Below are 21,802 nucleotides of genomic sequence, written 5' to 3' on the forward strand. Positions count from 1 at the left end.
ATATAAATTAAAGCGGAAACAACACTGTTAATTACAGCGGAAATAACATGATCAGTTTGTGTCATATATGTTAGTTCTAACTTATGTCATGTTAGTTCTAACTTCTGTTATGTTAGTTCTAATCTACACTATGTTAGTTTACATTGTTGTTTACGCTGTAATTTCTCCGTCCGAAGTCGGAATGAGGTGATTTAAGATTTTTTGGAAAGCTGTTGAAGAGACCTACAACTTTGATCTTTTAGACTTTTTCAGATCTTACATACAGTTTGTGCCATGTTAGTTTACATTGTTGTTTTCGCTGTCTCTGTCCGAACTCGGAATGAGGTGATTTAAGACTTGTTGGAAAGCCGTTGAAGGGACCTACAACTTTGGTCTTTTGAGTTTTTCTAGATTCGAACAACATCAGATAGTAAATGACCAGTTTGTGCCATATTAGTTCTAACTTATGTCATGTTAGTTCTAACTTCTGTTATGTTAGTTCTAATCTACACCATGTTAGTTTACATTGTTGTTTCTACTGTAATTTTTCAATCCGAAGTCGGAATGAGGTGATTTAAGATTTGTTGGAAAGCTGTTGAAGAGACCTACATTTTTAGTCTTTTAGACTTTTCTAGATCTTACATACAGTTTGTGCCATGTTAGTTTATATTGTTGTTTTCGTTATAATTTTTCCGTCCGAACTCGGAATGAGGTAATTTAAGACTTGTTGGAAATCTGTTGAAGAGACCTACAACTTTAGTCTTTTGAGCTTTTTCAGATTCGAATGGCATCAGATAGTAAATGACCAGTTTGTGCCATATTAGTTCTAACTTATGCCATGTTAGTTCTAACTTCTGTTATGTTAGTTCTAATCTACACCATATTAGTTTACATTCTTGTTTCCGCTATAATTTCTCCGTCCGAAGTCAGAATAAGGTGATTTAAGATTTGTTGGAAAACTGTTGAAGAAACCTACAACTTTGGTCTTTTAGACTTTTCTAGATCTTACATACAGTTTGTGCCATGTTAGTTTATATTGTTATTTTCGCTATAATTTCTCCTTCCAAACTCGGAATGAGGTGATATAATACTTGTTGGAAATCCGTTGAAGAGACCTACAACTTTGGTCTTTTGAGATTTTCCAGATTCGAATGGTATCAGATAGTAAATGACCAGTTTGTGCCGTGTTAGTTCTAACTTATGCCATGTTAGTTCTAATTTATACCATGTTAGTTCTAACCCGCCCAATGTTAGTTCTAGCTAGTTCTAACTCTAATTCATCTTAGTTCTAGGCTCTTGGGATCTCAAGTTAGTTCTAACTTGCCCCATGTTAGTTCTAACTCGCCCTATGTTAGTTCTAGCCCGCCCCATGTTAGTTCTAGCTAGTTCTAGCTAGTTCTAGCTCTAATTCATCTTAGTTCTAGGCTCTTGGGAACGGAGAAAAGCTCCTCCCACATCCGACGGAGCCCATCGAGACACCCCGACAACCTCGACAACCTCCTCCCACCTCCGGCAAGCCAGGACAATAGCGAAAAGCTCCGAACAACGAAAAACAAACCCGAACGGCGAGAAATTGTACTGCAGAAAGCTGCAGTTTTGTGCCGACTTCGCACGCACTTTCCGATCACCTCTAATATCTGTTTCCACCGATTTCTTCTTTGGTGAGTACCTCTTCATGTAGCCTATCACTTCCAATTTGTATCACGCTCTAACTCATTTTCTGTCTCTCTCGGTAACGTCTGAAACATCGCTCGATGGCAGCAACGAGCAGAAAACAGCAGCGCCGTGCCGACTTCGCGCACGTTTTTCGGTCACCTCCGGTCTCCGTTTTCACCACCGTCTTCGCCGGTGTGTAGCCCTTTATATTTTCCATCACACGGTATCTTCCTTTCACTTGAGCTCATTTTCTACCTCTCGTTATATCGTTTTGAATATTGTGAATCGTTCCTTCATCATCTCAACCTCTTAGAGAAGTACAACAACGAATCGATTAAAAGCTGAGCTCCACCGATCGTGGATGTAGTGGCAACATGTCTTGCCCATGGTGTGTGCTCCTGTAGTTATAGTTGATTGGTTTAGTTTACAAATTTTGTTCATAATTATACTGTACACGTTTTTTTCGTACTGCGACGAGTATAGGCTGGAGGAGGGAGAGACGCGGGCGAACTCAAGGCAGACTTGGGGGCCTAGCGGAGGCTGCGACGGCCGAGGAGGGCAGGCCAGGGCGCGAGCTTGAGAAAAACTCGTAGTTTAGAGACGAGAGAGGAGAGAGAGAGAGAAGACGAGTATAGAGAGAGAGAGAGAGAGAGAGAGAGAGAGAGAGAGAGAGAGAGAGAGAGAAGATGAGTGTTGGGTCTGAGGATTGAGGAGAGAAGATAAGGATAATTTGGGGATTTTACCTTAGTTGACATGTAATAATTGCTAAGAAAGGATTGTAATATAAAGTGTCACACTTCAATGGCTGATCCACATGGGGGAAACTATGAGGGGCCTCGTCACATGAACTTTCTGCTTTTGGGGCCTAGACACATTTTTCCCTATTATTAAATATGTTACTATTATATAATATTTTATAATTATTAATTTATTATAATTTATTTATTAAAAAGTTAATAATATTGTAGCGATTATACTATTGTATAGTATATTATTATTATATTATTATATTATTATTTATTATCAATAACTTTTTATTATTTTTATTAGTTTATTTATATTTTATTATTATTTATTTATTATATAATACATTGTTAACATATTAAATATTGGTATTTAATATGTTATTATATTATTATATAAGATATTTTATTTATTATATTTTTATATTATTTAATAAATGTTACTAATATATTAAAGTATAGTATAATATAATAAGCATATTAATAATAACTCTATATTAATTACATTTAATATATTATGTTAGATATTATATTAACACATTCTCAAACTTCAAACCAAAACACCAAACTCAAAACATCTAAAATTTGTTTTAAAATACATGTTGTATTTTTTGTTTGAGGATAATTTAGCTCAAAAAACACAATGATTTTTAAATACATAGTGTTTTGTTTTTGACAAAAACATCATATAAACAAGCAAAACACTATGATATCTAAACCACACCTAGTTTAACGCATTACGGTTTTAAAGTTTTGGATAGATCCGCTGTCCCGGACCAATCAAGAAAAGGCGTGTGGATAGGTGGGGCCCGCACATGTCTGGCACGTCAAATCCCATGGCCACGTTTAATTTGAGCTGGAGATGGTATCGGAGCCGGAGTTCTCTGTTTCCTCTTTTCGCAACAGGACAAATTAAGACACCGGGTCGGAAAACTGTTGCAAATTTACAATAGTTAACTAATGCAGTTTATATCAACATTAGTCCCTTAAAATCTTTAATATTTTGAAATCAATTAGTCCTTGAAATTGCTATTAGTCCTTGAATTCATATAGGTCATCTCAGAATTAGCCTCTCAAATCATTAAAACGCTATTAGATTGGCCAAATCAGACAAGTTGCTTCAAATTAGCAATATATAGCAAATGAAGAACCAAACTACAATTTTATAATTTGAGAAGCTGATTTCAAACGATGGAAAACCAGAGACAGGTAAAAAGCCCAAAATAACCAGAAGCAACCTTAATTCCTAATTAACGTCAGAGAAAAGCGAAGTTAAAATCTCAACCGTTTGTAGGCACTATATATATCCCAACTCTCATCTCCTCTACGGCCTCCACCTTCATCATCATCCTCGCTGTCGTAGGGGCCCACTTCCCCTCAATCTCCTCTCTGTATCCCATCATCGCAACCCCATCATCACTCATAACCCAAAATCACCATTCATCAACCGTCCGCCACACAATCAACGGTCAGATCTTCACCAATCCCTTCTCTCCTCTAGAAGATTCTTCCCCTTAACTCCAGTTCTCCCCTTATCCATAAATCCCCCCACTCTCTCTCACAACACCAGCTCACTGAAACCCTAAAAAAAAAAAAAACCAAAAATGTCAAAAGCTGCTGGACTTCGGTGAGCTCCGCCTCTGGTCCTTCTACAGAGCGCTCATCGCCGAGTTCATCGCCACTCTCCTCTTTCTCTATGTCACAGTCGCCACCGTCATCGGGTACAAGCATCAGTCTGCTACCGATATCTGCGGTGGCGTCGGCGTTCTTGGAATCGCTTGGTCTTTCGGCGGCATGATCTTCATCCTTGTTTACTGCACCGCCGGAATCTCAGGTCCATAGAGTATAAAATTATAAGCTTAGAGTTTAATACAGTGAAAGAGACCTTCAACATGATATTACAAACTCATAATTTGCTAAATCTTGCTGATGTTGCATAGCTAACTCATAATTTCACTATTTTTTATCTGATCTTAAAATAACATGTTACTAAGAGTTAACCGAAAAAAAATGGAAGGTAACATTAGAGACTTGTACTGATGACTTCCCAACACAAAGGAGCTAGATGATAATCTGTAAATACACAAGTAGAAGAAATTTTCTAAATAAACTCTTCACATTTTTTTTCTCTAAAAATAGACCCTTTTTAGTTTTATTTACAAAAATAGATCTATTTTATGTTAATCCGCTTCCTAAATAGTGAGTTTGTTAATCGTGACTATTTAAGAGGTTGTAAATCCCAACTATAACCCTAACTCCTAACATTCTATGCACTAAAATTTTGCTCAAACCTCGATAAATCAGTTAGACTAAAATTGAAATGTTTGCTAAATTTCCCTCTTCTATCTCCGGCCCATAAACTTTTAATATTTGTCATTATTGTTTTGGGGTTTTCAGGTGGGCATATTAATCCTGCGGTGACGTTTGGGCTATTTTTGGCCCGCAAAGTCTCATTAATACGAGCCGTGTTGTACATGGTTGCTCAGTGCTTAGGCGCGATTTGCGGAGTTGGGCTGGTGAAAGCGTTCATGAAGAGTTTCTACAATTCTTTGGGGGGAGGTGCCAACGAGGTCGCCGGCGGTTACTCAAATGGAACCGCTCTCGCGCGCGAATCATCGGAACCTTCGTTCTTGTTTACACCGTTTTCTCTGCTACCGACCCCAAGCGCAGCGCGCGCGACTCTCACGTGCCGGTCAGTATGCTTTGAGCTCACATAATCATCTTAATTTTTTTTAATTGAGTTTTATTCAAATTGTTCGAATTTTTGTTAGGTTTTGGCGCCTTTGCCGATAGGATTCGCTGTGTTCATGGTCCACTTGGCGACGATTCCGATCACTGGGACCGGGATTAACCCTGCAAGAAGTTTTGGGGCTGCTGTTATTTACAATAACAAGAAGGCCTGGGATGATCATGTAAAAGCTTGGTCTTAACTTTGCAATTAACTTTTCTTTTCCCCTCTTGTTATTTTAATTTTTTGGGGCTTTTATTTGATTAATTTTTGTTTAACAGTGGATTTTCTGGGTTGGGCCATTTGTTGGAGCTCTGGCAGCAGCGGCATACCATCAATATATTTTGAGAGCTGCAGCCATTAAAGCTTTGGGTTCGTTCAGGAGCAACGCGAATAACTGATGAGGATGATGATGGTTAATTAATTTGGGATTTTGTGTGCATTTTAATGAATATTCGAGAGGGATGGATGAGTTTGTGATGTGTGTAATGTAAAGTGGGGAGATGTCGTTGTCATTAATGGGGTTTCTATCACAATCCTCCTCTTCTTTTATTTACGAGTGTGGTTGTCGTTGTCTCTGTTTTCTGTCTTTATTTGGGTGGAATTTTTGTTATAGTTTAATTTTTGGTGCTTCTGCCACTGTTTCTATCCTTAATCATTGAGGGGGGACTCTTTTCTGAAATGCCAATTTAATATTTTGATTCTTTGTAAATTAAGTTATCTGTTAAGAGCTCCTTTTAACACGCTTGCAAGTTGCATGCATTTTATAGTCAAAAGCTTATCACATTCCTTTCAGAAATACTTGACTTCTTTATTAACACTAGTTGTATGTGCCGTTGGTTATGTATTTATCGAACACAAAATAGTTATATATATATATTAAAACCATGGAAGTTGCGTTTGAGTTGGGACTTGGAATCTTAAAACGACATTAGGGCCTGTTTGGTAATCAGTATTTCATTTCAAATACTGTAATTGGCCCAATTACATTGTTTGGATTCAAAAGAATTTGAGTACCAGATATTAGCCCAAATATATTAACCTTTAAAGCCCATGATAGCCTTATAATTCTAAATCCCTAACTACACCCTGTCATTTACAATTCCGCTATTTTTTTTTCGACCCGCGATCTCTCTCGCGCTTCCACTTCTGTCGTTTCTCTCTCTCTCTCTCTCTCTCTCTCTCTGAGTAACAGATATTAGCCCAAATACATTAACCTTTAAAGCCCATGATAGCCTCATAATTCTAAATCCCTAACTACACCCTGTCATTTACAATTCCGCTATTCTTTTTTTGACCCACGATCACTCTCGCACTTCCACTTCTGTCGTTTCTCTCTCTCTCTCTCTCTCTCTCTCTTTAGATCCAACCGGCGACAACTCTTCTCTCTCTCAGTTCCATCAAAACCCTAGCTCCTAGATCCAACCGGCGATAACTCTTCGCTCTCTCTCTCTCAGTTCCATCAAAACCCTAGCTCCTAGATCCAACCGGCAACGACGACCCAAACGACGACGGCTCGCAAGCACTAATCTCACCTTGGGCGATGACGACAATACATCAGTGAGATCCTAAATCTAGGAGAATTACGATTTATTTTTTGAATTTTGATTGATTTGCTCTTTTTAATTTAATTTCTTATTTCAATGTCTAGTTGTTGATTTCACTGCGTTATGTGTTTCGATAAGAATCCTTTGAATCTGTTATTAGTTTGATTAATGATCTCGTCATTTAGTTGTTTAAGAAGTGATAATTTATCTATGATTGTAGCGAAATTGATGTTTATTGTGTCATTTATTTATTTATTTTCAATTCATGATCAATGTTGTGATGGAATATGAATCTACTTCCCAACTGTTGTGTTTCTATAATCTTAATGCTGTTGGTGAAATTATCACTAAAATTTTGGCAATAGATTGACATCAAAATTTTATGTTCTTAATGGTGTCAGTGAATTAATTACTAAAATTGTGGCAATAGCTTGAAGTCAAAATTTTATAGATTTTGGCATTTTATTCCATGATTTTCTGATAGAAAGATGAATACCCATCTCAAGTTTGAACAATTTCTATTTGACGTGTATCATGATATGTATGGTAAAGATATTTTTATATTTTCTACTTTGCAAATAAAAACTCTATGTTATAAATATGAATGCTTAGTGGTTGATCCAAAAGAGATAGTGGATGTGGCGAGGGAGTGAGGTTAGATTTTGAGGGATGAGGCGATAACTTTTTTGTTGATTAGTAGCGAAATTGTGGTCTGATTGTATTGTAAGGACATACTTATTCACATTGATCACTGGTCTTGAAAAATCTGTGTTGATAACAATGGCAACAATATTAAATGGTCAAATATATTTTTAGAATTTTTTTGGAAAATGTGAAATGATTTAAATATGCTTTTTAAAAAAAAACTCATTTTAGTTAAAAATTCTCAGCAGTAAAAACAATCACGAGCCATTTGCAGTAAATTTTAAACATCAATCTCGCTGCAATTGTCTAAACCCATGTGCTTTCTTTGAAGGCCTTTTAGTTGTGAATCTATATGAGCTATGTGTTGAGGGTTGTTAAAGAAATTCAAGTAATTGTTATTTATGAAATTCAAGTTTTTCTTTATATCTTGTTTCATGAAAAGTATGCATCATAATGCCTGCATGCGTACCACTCTGAAGGACTTACATTTGAGAATGATCAGACGGTGATTATTTCTGACAAAGCCAATGGAATCAACTGACAGTTTTGTAACAGTTGTGTGTGTTCAATATTGCAAAGTTTGCTCATGTGCTATTGGTTTGTTATAATATATTCCTTTTGGTTTGTCCAATGAAGTTTCTCTGACTTTAAAGTTTTTCTACTAATATGATTTCCTTCTTTTTAAGGTAGATTGCTTTTATTATTATTTTTACCCATAGAAGAACTATTTAATAGTAGCATGAATCTTTTGCGTAAAACACTGTGATATGCACTCTAAAATGCGTTCGATGTGTCATGAAACCCTTCATTTATATATGGGATAGTTGTGGATGGACCTCATGTAGTATCACCCAGTTGCGGATAGACCCCATGTAGTTTCTATTTTTGTAGTTAGACCAGTGAAATTTTTTTGGTTCTTTATCCTCAAAGAAAGAAAGTTTGTTGTTAGATAACCGGTTAAAACTAAAATTAATTAACATTGATAATGTAAAATACCCAAAATAATGGGCAAAGAATACAGAGATTACGGCTTATTCATCGTGTTTCTACAAAATGTTCACTTTCCCATGTTTAAAAAAAACCTTTATGATACAATCTTTTGTTTGATATGTTTGAGTTGTGTTGGTCTTGAGAGTGGAGACCCAAATCTAGAATCAAAATCAACAAACACGTGAAAAATAAGTAAGACAGACTCCACCACACCCTGGTGTGGTGTCTGCCACACCCATGTGACAGAGTGTGACAGAATTTACCCTGTGTGTCATGGGTGTGGTGTCTGCCACACCCTGGTGTGACATAATCTGTCTTATTTACCATGGGTGTAGTATGTGCCATACCAGGGTGTGTCAACTTGTTTTAGAATTCTAATCTGTTAGGGATTGTGTTTTGTTATAAATAGAAACACGTCCCTCTAGGGTTTAGAAGAGAAAAAGAACACGAAAAAGAGGGTTTTGAGGGCTCTTTGAGATCAGAAATATTAGAGAGAGAGGCCAATTGCGAGCATTGTAATTTTTTTCAATTAATCAAAGAATTATGTGGTGTGGCTCTCGAGGACGTAGGCACATTACCGAACCTCATTAAATCTGGTGTGTTCTTTCTTGTTTACTTTCCTACAAGTTTTTATCTTTGATTTGTGGTGAATTTCTTTCTTGCTTAACTCTCAAAACAAGATCCGGAAGGGTACATATTTGATTTGATTGTCTCGAATCCCCAACAACTGGTATCAGAGCTTTGTTCAGCAAATTTGTGAGAGAGAGCCATGGAAGAGGAAATCAAATCTAAGATTGAGAAGTTTGACGATTCAGACTTCGTCTACTGGAAGTCGTAGATGAAGGACTATCTGTACCAGAAGGACTTGTATCACCCGTTGATGGGCAAGGATAAGGGACAAAAGAAAGAGGAGTCAGACGATGATTGGGAGATACTGGATAAGAAGGCTGATAAGTACAAAAATATATACATATTTATTTCATTATACTTAATCTTTGTGCAGAACTGATGCCTTGTTTAGCCTACTAATTGATTTTTTTGATTACAGGAACAAATGAAGTAGTTTGGTGAAAAAGGAAACAAATTATGCAAATCTGGACAGCTCGGTAACGTTTGATGTTTTGGCCATATCTCTCTCGTATCAACTCGGAATTGGCTAAATAAACATTTCCTGGAAAATTAAGAACGAGATCTACAACTTTTGTATTTATGATATCTCTGAAATCAAACATATCATGAGAAAATCTTCGTACAGAGAAGCACAATCTGAATTTCTGCATTAGAGAAGTAGTCAGGGGATAAGATGTTTTCTGTTTTGATTTAGTCTAATCATAATCCATGGTTATAGACCTCTAAAAATGTGGGTTGTTATCCTCTTTTCTGTTAGAAGTATTGATATATATATGACCCATGTTTGCTATTCAAGAGCACGGTGTGATTCTCCCAAAATTGTGAGTTCTTGGTAGAAATGTGCTCTTTCACCATGCAAGGCTAGGCTTTTCTTTTCTAGTTCAAGGGGATGTTGAAATCTAAGATATTGTCCATGCAATAATCAATTACTGTAACATTGTTTCTTACTCTTTTATGAATTGATTGTGTTATTCTGAGTTTAATGTTATGATTTATGTATGCTTGATTTAGTTTTGGCTTGCTATCTCATTCATATATTAATTTGATTCTAGAATTAGGGCTTCAATCCGTAATTGTTGTTGATCTTGATTCATAAGTAGTAAACTAGTTATCGTGCATCATTAAGGATAACACAACCTAAGTTAAATAAATAGGGCGTTCGACTTTGTTACTTAGACTAACCTATTGTTCTCTGACCAATAATGCTTTTGTTGCACTAAATCTAGAGATCTCATCCTAGGTTGTCCATGCAGTTAGGTGTAATCCAACGAGCGTCTCTTGGTTACACATAGGGAGAAATTGGGGTAACATAGTTTGTTGTTATCTACAGTTAGTAATTCCATAATAGAGTAGAAACTACGATACAATTGATTAAGCATTCAAACTTAGGTGAAAACTGAACCAAGAACTGGAATCTTTTAATAAGTTTCATCTTTCATAACCTTTATTTTAACCTTTTTTAAGTAATTTACTACAATCTAAAATCCCCTCCTTTTTATTTCGGTCACGTTAACCATAAAATGATTAACTACTCTCTGTGGATTCGACCCTTACTTGTCATTTTTACAAAATCTTTAAGAACAAAAGTAAGGAATTTATTTTTGGTGCATTCGGCACGCATCAAATTTTGGCGCCGTTGTCGGGGAGTAGTTTTTGATTAATTTGTGTTTTTTGTGATTTTCTTTTATTATTTAAATTTTGTATGCCCATAACACACTCTTCTGACCAAGCTATTTTGTAGGTTGATTGGGAGATTAATAGAACTTTACGCAAAATAAAAAAGACTAGAAAAACTTCGCCTGAACAACCCTTAGTTTCAAAATCTTCTTTTAACAACTTGGAAATTGAGGAAGAGGTCATGGCCAATAACAGGACCCTGAAAGAGTTGGCGGCACCAGATTTGAATCAACAATCTCTTTGCATTAATTTTCCTGATTTAGATGAAAAAACGACCTTTGAACTTAAATCTGGACTAATTCATTTATTGCCTTCATTTCATGGTTTTGCAGGTGAGGATCCACACAAGCATCTCAAAGAATTCCATATAGTTTGTTCAAGCATGAAACCTCCTGGAATAACAGAAGAACAAATCAAGTTGAGAGCCTTTCCATTTTCATTAAAAGATGCAGCTAAAGATTGGTTCTACTACATACTTTCTGGAACCGTCACTACATGGGAGGGAATGAAAAGAATATTTTTGGAGAAATACTTTCCTTCCTTAAGAGCTGCCAATATAAGAAAAAAAATTTGTGGTATAAGGCAACAACATGGAGAGACTCTTTATGAGTATTGGGAGCGTTTCAAGAAGCTGTGCGCAAGCTGTCCACACCACCAAATCAGCGACCAACTTCTAATCCAATATTTCTATGAAGGACTCTTTCCAACTGATAGAAGCATGATTGATGCAGCAAGTGGCGGTGCGTTGGTTGACAATACACCGGAGGCTGCAAGAACCTTAATTGCTAGCATGGCAACGAATTCTCAACAATTTGGCACTAGAAATGATGTACCAACACACAAAGTAAATGAGGTAAAGGTTTCATCTAATGAGCAACAACTATCTGAACTCACCTCTATTGTTAAACAACTTGCTGTAGGGAATATACAACAAGTAAAGGCTTGTGGGATATGTTGCAATAATGGTCACCCAACAGATATATGCCCAATGCTGCAAGATGGAGACACGGAGCAAGTGAATGCTGCTGGAAACATCCATAGACAATATGATCCTTTCTCGAGCACATATAATCTAGGGTGGAGAGATCACCCTAATCTCAATTATGGAGGGAACAAGCAACATAATTTCTTTCCAAATAGGCCGCAAGGTTTTCAACAACAATTTCAGGCCAAGCAACAACCTTCTTCTAACTCAGGTATGTCTTTAGAGGATATTGTCAAATCTCTTGCTACTAACATGTGAACGTGGGAGGAGCGTGGGGGCCACCCACCCATTCACGCGGAAAAACAAAACAACAATTCACGCGGAGAAGCTTCTCTATATATATAGCCTAATGTACCTAGGGTTTCGTAGGGGGAAAAAATCGCAGAGGTAAAAAAAAGAAAAAAAAAATACAGCGGTTTTTTTTCTTTTCGGCTACAGAGGTGAAACAGAGGGTCAGCGGCTTGTTTTGAGGAGTTTTTCAGAAGCCTTAGATCTAAGATTTTGAGGAGAAGAAAAAGAGAGATTTTATAAAAGAAAGGTTAATTTCTTTTGTGTAAAAGTCAGATCTATTTTTCTTTGAGACGAGCTTGTGGATTGTATAAGTCGTCGGTGTTCTTCTTATAGTGGTATCTCCCCTCACCCCCTCCCGTGGACGTAGGCAAGTTTACCGAACCACGTAAATCTCGTGTCTTTATTGTTTTCTGGGTGTTGGCTATTGCTTGTAGGTTCCCTCGACATTTTCAGTCCTAGAACTGATGAGAGGAAGAGTGTATATTTCACTTTGATGAAATATATCACTTTGATGAAATATATCACTTTTGATTCTTGTTTCCTTTGAGAAATAAGAATTTCACTATCTATTCTAGTTTCCTTTGAGAAACAAGAATATAGAGGTTGACTTGTGCTTTTGTGACAACAAAAGCCAGTGCTTTCTCTCAGGTGATATCGCTTCTGCGGCGGTGGGCGTGACTCTACGCCCAACAACTGGTATTAGAGCTGTTATTCAGATTGGGAGTGATATAGCTTCTGATTTGAGGTTGTGCTCGGTAATTTCCTGAGAGAAACGGATTCATTAATACAAGCGAAGAATGACGTTAACAAGTAAAACATTTAAAGTGGGGAAATACGAGATTGAAAAATTCAATAAGAAGAATGATTTTTTCTATTAGAGGATGCAGATGAAGAACACATTAATTTTGCAGAAATTGCACAAAGCTTTGGTAGGAAAAGAGAAGAAGCACAAGGATATGTCTGATGAGGATCGGGAGGAGCTGGATCAGGAAGCACGAGCGTCGATTATCCTTTACCTTGAAAGAGATGTAGCTTTCTTGGTAGATGGAGAGAAAACGATTGCGGACATGTGGTCGAAGTTAGAAACCACCTTCATGACGAAGAGTCTAATGAACTGGATCTATTTGAAATCCAAATTGTATACTTGCAAGATGGAGGATGGCTCATCAATCCGGGAATACATCAACAAGTTTGATAGGATAATATCAGATTTGAAGGACATCGATGTGACTGTAGAAGACGAGGATCAGACGCTTCTACTACTTCTATCTCTACCGGGATTTGAAGGACATCGATGTGACTGTAGAAGACGAGGATCAGACGCTTCTACTACTTCTATCTCTACCGAAGTCTTATGAGAACCTGGTGCAAACACTAAGACGAGGATCAGACGCTTCTACTACTTCTATCTCTACCGAAGTCTTATGAGAACCTGGTGCAAACACTAATGCTTATGGGAGATAATTTGACGATGGATGAGACTAGAATGGCGCTTCTAGCAGATGATCTTCGGAAGATTACAACCAGTGACATGACTACTGGTGGTAACAAAGAACAAGCACATGGATTGTTTGCTAGAGGAAGGAGCAATGAGCGAGGAAAAGGCAAGGGATGAAAGTCTAGATCTAAATCGAGACCTCTTGCGGGAAGAACGTGCTTTAAATGGTGAAGTTGGGCATTTCAAGGTCGATTGTCCTAACAAGAGAGTAGGTGGGAAGAAGAACAACAACAAGACTGAGAAGAGAGAAGGCAAGGAAGAAGTGAGCTATGCTTCAGAGGAAGGGAGCGATAAAGAATGCTATCTTGTTATGGGTGGCGAAGATATCTCCGATAAGTGGATACTTGATTCAGGTTGCTCTTACCACATGTGTCCAAATAGGAAGTGGTTTACTACCTATAGGAGCATTGATGGTGGAACCGTATTAATGGGGAATAACCATGCTTGTAAAACGGTGGGGCTCGGTGATATAAAAATCAAGATGCATGATGGAGTGGTCAGAACCCTAACGGACGTGCGGCACATTCCTGACTTGCGGAAGAATCTTATCTCAGTGGGTGCATTGGACTCCGGTGGCTGCAAGATTGTTACAGAGAACGGAGTGAAGAAGGTTGTTCGAGGTTCCCTAACAATAATGAAGGGTGTTCATCATGGTAATCTATATACTCTCTCGGGTATGACGGTGATAGGAAATGCAGCGGTTGGAACTGAAGGAAGTGGTGGAGATCCATGTGAGCACACACGGTTATGGCATAGGCGGCTTGGGCCCATGTCAGAGAAGGGTCTAGTTCTGCTTGGTAAGGAGGGTTTGCTGAAGAATCTGAAGAAACCTTGCATGGCTTTTTTGTGCATAAGAATGAGGTATTCGAGACATTCAAGAAGTGGAAAGCAATGGTTGAGAACAGGACGTGTAAGAAATTGAAGACACTAAGATCTGACAACGGTACAGAGTATACAGATGGTGCTTTTAAGAAGTTCTGTGATCAGGAGGGCATTGTTCGACACTGGACAGTCAGGTCAACACCAAGCAGAACGGGGTCACGGAGAGACTGAACCGAACATTGTGGGAGAAGGCAATGAGTATGCGATCTTATGCTGGATTGGGCAACGAATGGTGGGCAGAAGCGGTGGCTACAACATGTTACATTGTGAACCGTTCTCCACATTCTACACTAGATAGTGATACACCCTATAGGGTGTGGTAAGGGGAACATGCAGATTATGAGAGGCTCAGAATTTTTAGATGTACTGCCTATTATCACGTTAACGAGGGAAAGCTTGACGCGAGGGCCAAGAAGGCGATATTCTTGGGGTATGCGAAGGGCGTAAAAGGCTATCGTATTTGGTGTACAGAAGATTCGAAGTTCATGATCAGTAGGGACATTACCTTTGATGAGAAATCCATGATTGCTAGGGCGCCCAAGGATGATGACGTTAGAACTGTTGGGACTTTAAAGTCCCAGGTTATTGAGATAGAACCTAAGGACCAACCAAGTTCTAGTCATGTTCAAGTGGGAAATCAGGTAGATGATGAGCTTGAGGAGGAGGTTGTTCAGCAACAACAACAGCAGCTCGAGGATAGCTTAGCTTCCACTAGGCCAAAGAGAGCATACAAGCAGGTACAAAAGCTAGGGGCTGATCAACCCCTGAAGCACTATAGGTAAGTTAATTTGGTTGAGTACGCACTCTCGGTGGAGGAAGATGAGCCGGTCTCATTCAAGGAAGCTATTTGGGATAGAGATAGCGAGAATTGGTTGGCTGCGAAATCATCGTTGGAGGGTAGTTGCAAATAGCGAGGAAGGAGCAATGAGCGAGGAAAAGGCAAGGGAGGAAAGTCTAGCATTCAAAATCTGGAAAAACAAATGAGTCAGATTGCAACTACTGTTAATCGTCTTGAATCTCAAGTTGGAGGGAAGTTGCCATCTCAACCTAAGGTAAATCCAAAGAACGTTAGTGCAATGACATTGAGAAGCGGTAAAGAAGTTGAGGCACCAAAGAAGGCACCAAAGAAGGTCATCTCCACGATGAAGAACGATGAAGAAATTGAGAAGGAAATTGAAAAAGAAGGACATTCTATGCAAAAACTGAAGGTAAACCCTTCAACTCATGTCAAATCTAATCTTCCACCTTTCCCTAGCAGATTAGCAAAGACAAACAAGGAAGATAAAGAAAAAGAGATTCTAGAAACCTTCCGCAAGGTTGAAGTCAATATTCCTTTGCTAGATGCAATCAAGCAAGTGCCAAGATATGCAAAATTTCTCAAGGAGCTATGCACTAACAAGCGAAGATTGAGAGGAGATGAATGGATCAAGATGGGAGAAAATGTGTTAGCTGTTTTCCAAACAAAACTTCCTCCAAAATGCAAGGATCCAGGTATGTTTACCATTCCTTGTAAGATAGGCAACACTAGAATTGAGCGAGCTATGTTAGACCTTGGAGCATCAATAAATGTCATGTCACGATCTGTTTATGCTTCTTTGAAAGTAGGTCCATTAAAAGAAACTAGTGTTATCATACAATTGGCTGACCGCACAAATGCTTATCCTTATGGGGTATTAGAGGATGTTCTTGTGCAAGTAAATGAGCTATTGTTTCCTGCAGATTTTTACGTGCTTAATATGGGTGATGATACCTCCCCTAACCCCGTACCCATCTTGTTAGGAAGACCATTTCTTAGAACCGCAAGAACTAAGATTGATGTCCATGATGGTATCCTCACAATGGAATTTGATGGTGAAATAATCCGTTTTAATATTTTTGATGCCATGAAACATCCTAAAGATACACATTCTGTCTTTTCTGTTAATGTTATTGATTCCATAGTGCAGGATGTATTTGAGTTGAATTGCAGGGATGAATTAGAAGTTGTTTTAATGGAGCATATTGAGTTGGAAACAACAAGAGACGTAAAGTTTAGCACAGGAGTGGAAGAGATGATGGCGACTTTGCATTCCTTGAACCCAATCTCAAAAAGGTATGACTTAGCTTCTATTCAATTGCATAAATCTCACCGGAAGTTGTTGCCATCTGTTTTGCAGGCACCCAATTTGGAACAGAAACCTTTACCCACACACTTGAAGTATGTGTACTTGGGGAATAATGAGATGCTTCCAGTAATTATTTCAGCAGCATTATCTCCTACTCAAGAGGACAAATTGATTCGAGTACTCAAGGATCACAAGGAAGCAATCAGATGGACCATAGCAGATATCAAGGGAATAAGCCCTTCCATGTGCATGCATCGAATCTGGCTTGAAGAAGGTGTGAAACCAATCAGACAAGCACAACGAAGATTAAATCCTCCAATGATGGAAGTAGTAAAGAAAGAGATTCTTAAATTACTAGATGTTGGGGTAGTTTATCCAATTTTAGATAGTAAATGGGTAAGTCCAGTGCAAGTGGTTCCTAAGAAATCTGTGTTGGCCTTCTTGTTTTGATGATGATTTACAAACAATTTACTACTAATGTTATTTGTCTAGTGCTTGTATTATCTATTCATTGTAGACAAACAACGTTGTTGGAGGATGGATGGAATAGAGCTTCAACGATCACATCCAAAGGAGGTTGGCGGAATGTCGGTGAAGCCTTGCTATTCAAAGTTCAAGATCCAAGTTCAAGCTTCATCCGCGAGATTACCAAGTAGAGTTTATTGAAGACCAATCAAGCTTGGGTAATTTAGTTTAGGAATTTACATTATGTGTGTTAGTACTTTAAGCTCAATCATATACGCACATACACGTTTTGGATTTTGTATATATATAGTTATATATATACATATATGTTTTGGTTTGATAGTTTTCAAGTTTTACTATGAAACAAATGAATAGAATTGGAAAATACTATTTTGTTTCATGTTTATATGCCTATATATGATTTCCCTTTTAACAAGCTTATATTTAATGAAATCATATTTCGTGTTTTGAATATATTGCATAGAATATGCAAATTTATGAAAATATTGCATTTCTAGGTTATAGACTTCATAACAACATGTTATATCCTTTATCAAGTCTATACAATCATTTCATAAGGTTTCAAAATGTTGTTTAAGTCAAAATATCAAAATATCAACTTTCAGGTTTTCATGTTTTGGACTATTTTGTAAAATGATGATATTTTTCATTTGGGAAGTCCTTTTTCGAAACCAGTCGTTGTAGCATGTTTATTATCATGTCTATAATCATTCCATCGGTCGACCGACGGAATTTTCGGTCGACCGACAATATAGCCGTTGGCTACTAACGGCTATTTCTGAGCTGTTTCTCTGGGGGCTGTTTTGTCATTTGTTTTGGGGGTTTTTGCTGAGATTTCTAGTGGGTATATATACCCCATTGCTGATGTCTTTTCAAGTTAACTAAGAGAGTTTTTAATCAAGTTTAATAAAGTTTTTAACAAGGGTTTTAGTTTGGTTTAAGTGTGTTTAAAAAGCTTTTAAGCAAATTGAGAGTTTGTTTTTGTGATTCAATTCTACAAGAGCTTGAGGAGATCATCTATTGGTGTTTGGGCATTCAACTATTCTCCCTCCAACTCTTGATATATTGAGAAGTTTTCTAAACTCTATTTCTAGCTTTTTTATATATTTGATTATCATTGTTATTAAGCTAGAACTACATTGAGTTTAGTTTTGATTTATATCTCTTTGTTCACACACAACCTTTTGAGCTTATTGTATTTACATTCATAGTATAATTTGGGGTTGTGGGTTTGTGACTAAGAGTTGTGCTTAATTGAGTTCTCACCTTGTTTTGAGAACAATCATTTGTCATATTTGTGCTTATTGTGAGAATCACTTTGTAATACACTTGTACACCGAGTGAGGAGTGTGTGGTGAGAGTCGGGGATCGTCCCAAGAGGAGTGGCGTCGGTTGACGTGCCTAGGGAGAGGTTGTAACCGAGCACTTGAGGGAGACACGGCTAGGTCCAACACTTAGTGGGTGTAGAGTGTGATTGCAAGAGTGTGAGTTGTAGAGTTTTCGGTTAGCTAGAAAACCGAGTGTGTAGAAGAAGTTCCGGCTTCCAAACCGGATTGTGTTAGTGGATTTCTCCCCGGGAGTGGGGAGCGGAGACGTAGGACGGAAGGTCCGAACTCCGTGATCATATTGCTTGTTTGAGTGTGCTTTGGCGTTCATTTATATTTATGTTCATATCTTATATCGCCATTGTCCATAGCTCATTATTTATATGATCCACTATCTTGTTTATGTTTATATCACCCTTAGTTACATATCCTTGCATATACCATATTGTATATCTCTTTGATAGGATATATCACATTGTGTTAGTTTTATATCCTTGCATATACATTGCCTATATCTCTTGTTAGGATATATCTTGTTGTTCACATTGCTTATCCTAGCTCACATATCTTGTTGGTTTTCATACTTGCTAGGATAACTTGTTAATATATTTTAATTGGCATTTTTATCGGATTAGATTAGCATAAGACCCTAATCACCCCCCCTCTAGGGTCTAACAATCTGGAGTGATAGTAATTACAAATCAAGATGGTGAGTTAGTTCCTACTCGTGTTCAAACTGGGTGGCGGGTTTGTATTGATTACAGGAAACTGAATTTAGTGACCCGAAAAGATCATTTTCCTCTTCCTTTTATTGATCAAATGCTTGAGAGATTGGCTGGCCATGCTTACTATTGTTTTCTAGATGGACTTTCAGGTTATTTCCAGATTGCAATTGCACCGAAAGATCAAGACAAGACTACTTTCACTTGTCCATTCGGTATGTTCGCTTATCGAAGGATGCCTTATGGTCTTTGTAATGCTCCTGCAACTTTTCAAAGGTGCATGGTAAGTATATTTTATGAATACGTAGAAAACATTATTGAAGTGTTCATGGATGATTTTAGTGTCCACGGTGATTCATTTGACGATTGCCTTGACAATTTAACATTAATTTTGAAAAGATGTTCTGAAACCAACCTTGTACTTAATTGGGAAAAATGTCATTTTATGGTTGATCAAGGTTAGTTCTAGGACATGTTGTGTCATCAAGAGGAATAGAAGTAGACAAGTCTAAGATAGACCTTATTTCTGCTATACCTTACCCCGCAAGTGTGCGGGAAGTTCGGCCTTTTCTTGGACATGTAGGATTCTATCGAAGATTTATCAAGGATTTCTCAAAGATTGCTTCGCCGCTAAGCAAATTACTGCAGAAAGATGTAACTTTCGAATTCAATGAGAAATGCAAGATGACATTTGATCAATTAAAGGAACTTTTGACATCTCCACCAGTGATTCAACCTCCAGATTGGAACCTTCCATTTGAGCTCCTGTGTGATGCAAGTGATTACGCAGTGGGAGCAGTTTTAGGTCAAAGGATTGGCAAGGCATCCCATGCTATCTATTATGCCTCAAGGACTCTCGATGCAGCACAATTGAATTACTCAACAACTAAAAAAGAACTTTTGTCTATTATATTTGCCTTAGAAAAATTCCGATCATATTTATTAGGAACTAAAGTGATTGTTTATTCTGATCATGCAACTTTGAAATATTTACTTACCAAGAAGGAAGCAAAACCAAGGTTGATTAGATGGATTCTCCTCTTGCAAGAGTTTGATTTAGAGATTAGAGATAAGAAGGGGTCAGAAAATTTAGTTGCAGATCACCTTAGCCGTTTGATTCGTCCAGAAGATAATCGTCCTCTACAAGAGATGTTTCCAGAAGAACAATTATTTTCTACCAAGTTGACACATCCATGGTATGTAGACATTGTAAATTATTTGGTTACTAATGAGCTACCTACAGGTTTGTCAAAGGCTAGGAAGGACAAGCTTAAGAGTGAAGCTAAATACTTTGAACGGGATGACCCTTACCTTTGGAGGCATTGCTCGGATCAAGTGATAAGAAGGTGCATCTCTGATGGTGAAGTTCTCTCTATTCTTACCTTTTGTCATTCTTATGCATGTGGGGGACATTTTGGACCAAAACGAACAGCCCGTAAGGTACTAGATTGTGGGTTTTATTGGTCTACATTATTCAAAGATGCATACTTCTTTTGTAAGTCTTATGATAATTGCCAAAGAACTGGTAACATATCCCACAAGAATCAAATGCCACAAACCCCCATACTTGTTTGCGAAATTTTTGATGTTTGGGGTATTGATTTCATGAGACCATTTCCTGCATCCTTTGGCTTTACTTATATCTTGCTTGGAGTTGATTATGTTTCTAAGTGGGTGGAAGCTAAAGCCACCAGGACTAATGATTCTAAGGTTGTTGCAGATTTTCTCAAATCAAACAATTTTGTCAGATTTGGAATACTCAGGGCTGTCATAAGTGATAGAGGTACTCACTTTTGTAATAGGACAGTGGAATCATTATTTAGAAAATATAATGTGATGCACAAGGTTTCGACTTCCTATCATCCACAAACAAAAGGTCAAGCTGAGGTGTCAAATAGGGAGGTCAAATCTATCTTGGATAAGACGATTCATCCTAATCGAAAGGATTGGAGTTTGAGGCTAGATGATGCATTGTGGGCGTACAGAACGACTTACAAGACACCAATTGGTATGTCTCCATACAGATTGGTGTTTGGTAAGTCGTGTCACCTTCCTGTTGAATTAGGGCATAAGGCGTATTGGGCAATCAAACAATGCAACATGAATCTAGATGAGGCCGGCGCACAAAGGAAGCTGCAATTGCAAGAGATGGAGGAACTACGAAATGATGCTTATGAGAATGCAATGATTTACAAGGAAAAAACCAAAGCTTTTCATGATAAAATGATCTCTAGAAAATACTTTAAAATTGGCTAGAAAGTTTTGTTGTATCATTCGAGACTCAAGTTTTTTCCTGGTAAGTTGCGTTCTCGTTGGATGGGTCCATTTATTGTTACTAATGTTTTTCCTCATGGTGAAGTGGAAAGTCAAAGTCTGAAAACTGACAAAGCATTTAAGGTCAATGGTCATCGTCTCAAGCCTTATTATGAGGGATTCCAAGAAGAAATAAATGTAAAAAAGCGAAAAAAAAAAAAAAAAAAAAAAAAAAAAAAAAACAATAAATAAAAAAAAAAAAAAATAACAAAAAAAAAAAAAAAGAAAAAAAAATGGATATAAAATATTAAAAAATGAAAAAACAAAAAAAAATAAAATAATAAAAAAAATAAAAATGCAAAAATAAAAAAAAAAAAAGAAAAAAAAAAACTTAATAAAATAAAAAAAAGATCAAAAGCAAAATGGAAAAAAAAAAAAAAAAAAGATAAGAATAAAAAAAACAAAAGATGAATAAATGTCTGAAATATTATAAAATGTAATGAAAACAAAAATACATAAAAAAATCAAATCAAAAAAAAAAAAGAAATAAAAACTTAAAAAAAAAAAAAAAAAAACAAAAAAATTAAAAAAAAATTAAAAAAAATAAAATGTTCACACATGGAAAAACAATATAAAAAAAAATGACAAATGAAAAAAAAA

General features: G+C 37.1%; 2 protein-coding genes across 2 annotated transcripts; both read left to right on the top strand.

Moving 5' to 3' along the window:
• Window positions 3,570–5,788, top strand: LOC109838395 (probable aquaporin PIP2-8). The gene is given in 6 exon segments (XM_020406845.1): window positions 3,570–3,587; window positions 3,993–4,212; window positions 4,776–4,982; window positions 4,985–5,070; window positions 5,150–5,290; window positions 5,388–5,788. Coding segments are annotated over 6 exon segments (792 nt in total). The 3' UTR covers window positions 5,508–5,788.
• LOC109838396 lies at window positions 10,777–21,145 on the top strand. The gene is given in 7 exon segments (XM_020406846.1): window positions 10,777–11,791; window positions 14,723–14,916; window positions 15,067–15,122; window positions 15,210–16,787; window positions 18,836–19,290; window positions 19,389–20,254; window positions 20,390–21,145. Coding segments are annotated over 7 exon segments (4,920 nt in total).

The sequence above is a fragment of the Asparagus officinalis genome, chromosome 4, assembly GCF_001876935.1.
Source record: "Asparagus officinalis chromosome 4, Aspof.V1, whole genome shotgun sequence".
NCBI lineage: Eukaryota > Viridiplantae > Streptophyta > Magnoliopsida > Asparagales > Asparagaceae > Asparagus > Asparagus officinalis.